Source organism: Centruroides sculpturatus, unplaced genomic scaffold, assembly GCF_000671375.1.
Source record: "Centruroides sculpturatus isolate CEXI.00-Female unplaced genomic scaffold, Cexi_2.0 scaffold234, whole genome shotgun sequence".
Lineage (NCBI taxonomy): Eukaryota > Metazoa > Arthropoda > Arachnida > Scorpiones > Buthidae > Centruroides > Centruroides sculpturatus.
In genome coordinates, this window is record NW_019384411.1 from 723,158 (window position 1) to 728,747 (window position 5,590).

At 37.1% G+C, this 5,590-nt stretch overlaps 1 protein-coding gene across 1 annotated transcript; it reads left to right on the forward strand.

Annotated features, from left to right (window-relative positions):
• Positions 1-5,197: 5,197 nt before the first annotated feature.
• On the forward strand, positions 5,198-5,590 carry LOC111619038 (transmembrane protein 60-like). The gene has a single exon (XM_023360676.1). It carries the CDS (start codon positions 5,198-5,200, stop codon positions 5,588-5,590), a length of 393 nt encoding a protein of 130 aa, XP_023216444.1.

Consider the following 5,590-nt stretch of genomic DNA (forward strand, 5'->3'; position numbering starts at 1 on the left):
TTTTTGGGGGTTAATTAATTAATTAAAGAATCTGTCCAATGTCGATTGCTTTTCTGTCTTCTTTATGATTTTTCAGAAGTAATTAATAGCATTGTAATTGTAGAGAACCCTAGGCCTATTAACCTCAACTTGGTTTGGATGCCATTTTAAGACCGTTGTTCTGACATCTTCCTACTTCTTCAAAAGATCTTTAATAGCGGATATCGGCATAAATCCGTATTTTCAGAAGAAAACGTAAAGGAATTGTTTCTGTCAGAAATACAAAAGGCTGGAATTACAAGGGACAGTTTCAAAGTTCGGGGGAATACTATCCGATCAGTATATACTGGGTAGAACGTCGATGTCGACGTCTCCCGCGCTCCGAAAAGTTTCGAATTGTTGCCTGAAGACAAAGGAAGACCAATCGGTATTCGTTATTTTACGTCGCTTCTTGTGTTTGTTCAGTGAAGTGTTCGTTATCCGAACATATGTTCGTTAACCGATCACCCACTGTACATATACATATACATATAGAGGAATAGCACCAGAGTCAGATCCCTACCCCTAAGTAATAATGGATAGGGGAGTCCAATATACAGGAGCTACAATAAGAGAGTATAAAAGAGTATAGTGAATTACAGTATGATGGTGATGATCAGATGGCCAGTAATAGAATATGCCTGTTCTGAGGCTTTGGGGTTGACTAGTCAGAAATTTTCACGTGGTTTGATTGAGATTTGAAGGCCTCGTCCCTTACCACCTAGTTGTTTGTTGAGGCTGGGTTGAAGATGAGATTACCACAAGGAAAAGTGTCCAGGATTTAAAGAATTAGGTTATTTTCTCATTTAATTGCATGTAGAGGCAAAGTCTCATTTACTATTAGTGATCTAGATTCTAATGTAATAGATAACCTGATGGTTGGGTGGTAAAATTATCAGCCTGCTACTCTGGAGACTTAGATTCAAGTCTGGGTTTAAGAACCTTGGAAATTTTTCATAGATAATCTGTCTCAGAAATGTCTTCACTTGCTGCCAAGGTGTTCCTGTGGTGGGCCTGACAGAATATAATGGGTATGATTGAAAGGTAATTTTAGTGTTCCCAGGGTAAAAACTGTTGATAAAATTAAAATACATCCTTAGAATGTTTTTATAGTTATGGGTTAAGATATTGACCTATGACTATGAAAAATTCAGAAATATCTGATCTGGATTCTGAACCTCTGGGAATTTTTCATTACTGGTCTGTCTCATACATGTCAGATGGTGAGACCATCTGACATGTATGAGACAGACCAGTAATCTCACCATCTGACATGTATGAGACAGACCAGTAATCTCACCATCTGACATGTATGAGACCATCTTTTTGCATAAGTACTTAAGAATGTTAGGGATTCTACTGAGCGTTATCTCATTACTGAAAGCAAAATTTATTTCATCTTTATGTGACCTAATAACAGAAAGAGGGAGATTAATAATTCGAAAGAACTATGCTCAGACGTTTTTAGAATTCTCAAAGATAGTCATCGTGTTATTGTTCTGAGGATTTGAATCCAGATCGGATCTTCGGAATTGCTCAGGAAGACCAAACTTGGATACAAACTAGAACCTATGCATATGGCAAGCATAGTTGACCTTCCAATCACCCTTAAAAATGATTTAATTTCATTCCTATTAACAGTGGTGATATTCGAAATATTTAACAAAGGGTTCGCTACAGAAAATTTTTCCTTGAGAATTTTTTTTCGCTCGCATTAGCAATATTAGCGCAAAAACTGACCTTAAGATACCCATATAAATAAAAAAAATGCGTTGGCAAAATTAAGTCAGTTAAAATTAAACATTGTTTATGCCAGAACTATATTTTTTGATAAATAATAATAAAAAAGTTTCAAACTGGTTTATTTTGTACATGTTTTAATATTTTTCATTCAAAATATTTTATAAACATAAAAATTGGTTTTTTTTCAAGAAAAAACTTTTCTAAATCATTTATTTTATCATTAGGTATTATTATAATAATAGACAGATGTCATCGTCTCTCGAAATACAATATCTTTCTTATTTCGCTGTTGATAGCCCGACACGTGCTCCGCAGCCATCTTGTATTTTCTCGCGCGCGTGGGATTGTGGGATCTCTCGTATGACTGGACCTAGTTTCAAGAACTCTCTTGAGTCGATCGCGATTAAATCTCGTTTCAGTCGAGATTGAAACGGTCGATGGAGGTTGCACCATGGCGAACGGGGTATAAGGCTCTAGTTTAGTAGTGTTACAGAGTATAATACGTATCTTTTAATATATTTTGTAAAAGAAACAAAACCATTGAGAAATGTTACGTGTGTTTAACAACGGGTTCGGAAAACTTTGAAAATGTTAACAACGGGTTCGGCCGAACCTGTGCGAACCCGCTGAATATCACCACTGCCTATTAACAAGATCGTACTAACCCGTGGCTGGGTCCCTAGGCTTTCGGGTACTTCGGGACTCCTCGGACACTTCAATCTTTCCCTGGTACTAGACTAAGTACACAGCTATATTTTTGTAAAATAGTATTAGTCCTTTATTTTACATTTTTCTGGGTTCTAGGCAGTGCCTAACGCTTAACATGGTGTTGTCTGTCAACTTACGCAAACATACATTTTATTTTTTATAATAATTGTAATCATACATTGTTGCCACGGATTCTTCTATGTTTACCATTGGTGCTATAGAGTTTTGTAAATTGCAAAATCATTTTTATGCGCGGATATATCCAGGTGGAGGTGCTTATAGCACCTTTTGGTACAAAAGCATCAGTTTTGATGTTTTGAAATAAAAATAAATATAACAAAACATATCGCGTGACTTAATTAAAATTAAGTACTATGATATGCTTCTTGTCTAGTCTTGGTATAAACTTGTGAGCACTATGTTGGCCTTTCTTTATTACTAGACTTGTTACACCATCACTAGATACAAGATCATCCTTAGAAAATCATTTTTATGTCTAGTGACGGTGTAATAAGTCTAGTAATAAAGAAAGGCCAACATAGTGCTCACAAGTTTATTATAAGATTAAGTGACTAAATTAATTCCAAGGCAATTGAGTAACGTTCACTGGAAAATGGCCGAGCCCACGTGCCTCGGTCCTCCTGAATCTGCCATGAATAGAATCCATATTCTCAAAATCATGGATATTCCACTGTATTTATGTACAGTATAGTGAGCAAGTATTTACTGTGACATTCACAATACCAGGCTGCAATTTTTAATCATACATTTAATTTTTTTAAATTGTTCTTCACCTCAAATTAGTAGTGTCTTGCCTCTGTACATCATACTTTTCCTGCTAGCAATAGAGCCGTGCCGGTCATCTAAATCGTTTCAGGTGAAAATTTTTGAATTGAAATAACGTGACTTTCGATGTAAACCGGAAGTTCGTATATAGTTAATCGGGGCCGCTTAACCTTTCCACATTTGGTCTCGACTTTTGTCTAACTCCGTTCTCGAGATTAAAGAAGGATACACAGACGGACGACAGTGGGAATTTATAGGTCTACAATTTCAAATTGCAGCCCGATGGGTGTTGAAACAGTAGAAATCATAATAGAATAGTATTGAAACATGACACTAACATCATTATTTGTTACTAATACCTATAATCGTCATAAATTTTATATATTTACATTAAGTTACATTATGTATATTCCCATAAACTACCGTCCTTTGATGGCTGGGCGGTTAGGGTGGCAGTCCATCTCTCTAGGGAACACGGAATTGAGTCCGAAATGGTTAAAAATTCCCAGTAATTTTTCGGCAGGGGGGTCCGTTTAGATGTCGGACCACCTCAATGCGAATTTGGATGAGCCCATAATGGGCTTGCTAAAAAAAAGCCCTCTTAGTGCCCACAGAAGCAGCCTGGTGGTGAAAGAAAGGGACGAAAAGAACTTTAAAGCACCGTTCATAAGCATTGATTTAGATCAACTAAATGTGCAAAATACAAGTTCATAGGAAACTGGTGAATATAATATTCAAGATCAGGGCCAAATACGTTCTAATTCCTGAAATATTGCGTTGGGATTATGTATAAAACTCCGTACCCTAGGAAACGTTTTCTTCCCGTTCGTTCAAAATCAGAAGCAAGACTTTTAACTCGGAAGGTAAGGTGGAGTCTTAGTAAGGTGTCTTGGAGTCTTGGAGTAAGGTGGAGTTTAAGTTATGGCAACGCAACACTTGGGCGATTTGCCTAGGGGAATGCCTTCCGGGAGGTCTTTTTAAGGGAAATTGGTCCCTATTTAGGCGTTACAGACGTGGAGAAAACCCGGAAAACTCCACGTGGCCATCCCGTCCGAGTGAGGCGCGAATCCATGATTGAACTCCCAGTGTTCGGGGAACGAAGACCGCTCAGCCACTGGTGGGCCCCTGCTGTTTTAGATACGCTCGGATTTGTTTCCGAGTCTTCAAGAGTGTCAGGACGACCGACACCTTAACCGCTAGGCCATCCGGCCGTAAATGTCTACAGATTGGAAAGAGTGAAGGAAAAAGTGTACAAGGTAGGGAAGGAAAAAACAGTTTTATACAATTTCGTAAAGCATAAATTACAGAGTAACAAATTGATTAAAAAAAATAAAATTTGGAGTTTTAAATACAAAGAAAATATTTTGAAAAAACTAAGGACGTCGCTTCTTCTAACTAAATACTCAAAAATGCAAATTAAGAAACATTTAATTTATCAATTTGTTTTTAATTATTTCGTAATTATTAAGATCATAATGTATAAAAAAAATAGATGGAAAATCGCCTTTTAACTCTATCGATATAAATTACATTTAAATGTTTGTAATTAGCATCATTTAGAGTACTTTCTTGACGTCATCGCCGTATCACATTACTCTCATCTAGAGAGATATACGCAATAATTATCACTAACAATATTGTGAAGTTATCTCCATATATTAATTTATCTCGCCTCATAGGCGTTAATAGTTTAATGTTAATTTCGCAATTAATTTTCGAATAAGTTTTATTTACTGCAACAGGAAGGAGGGAAGTTGAAGGTGAACAGGTTTTTCTGCTTTACTCCTCGCACCTGTACTTAGTCGAATTTGGCCGGTGTTTCGATAAGAAAGACTCGTAAGCGTTATTAATCGAACGGAATCATTTAAAAAGTTTAATTAATCGATTATCTCCGATTATAAACATTGAATCACACCGATAGATGGCGTGCAGAGGATGCAAAATGGCTATTATTCATAAAGCTTTGGCCACGTGGGTTCTCGGGACCATCTTCCTCATCCTCTTCACTCTTCGACTGGACGAGAAGATCGATTGGGACAGCTTCATCATCTTCAGCCCCATGTGGGTTTTCGACGTCAAAGTTATGGGTTTCGTGTTGTTTCGTATCATGATTCATTGCAGGCTTGGCCACGATCATTATTTCGTTACCATGCAGAAGAAATTTTGGTACTTATTCTGCATTTTCTTGAAAGTTGCATTTCAGGTGCTGCTCTGCGGGAAATTGAAATTCGATTGGAGTTTCTCGTGGTATTTTGTGGCCATCCCCTTGTGGATGCTGCTTATTGCAATTTCTGGTGATGTTCTGTTGCATCTTTTTGGCAGGAGGACCTATTGA

Bases quoted from the DNA above. Each gene is read 5' to 3' on its own strand.
- LOC111619038 (XM_023360676.1), top strand. From the start codon at position 5,198: ATGGCTATTATTCATAAAGCTTTGGCCACGTGGGTTCTCGGGACCATC.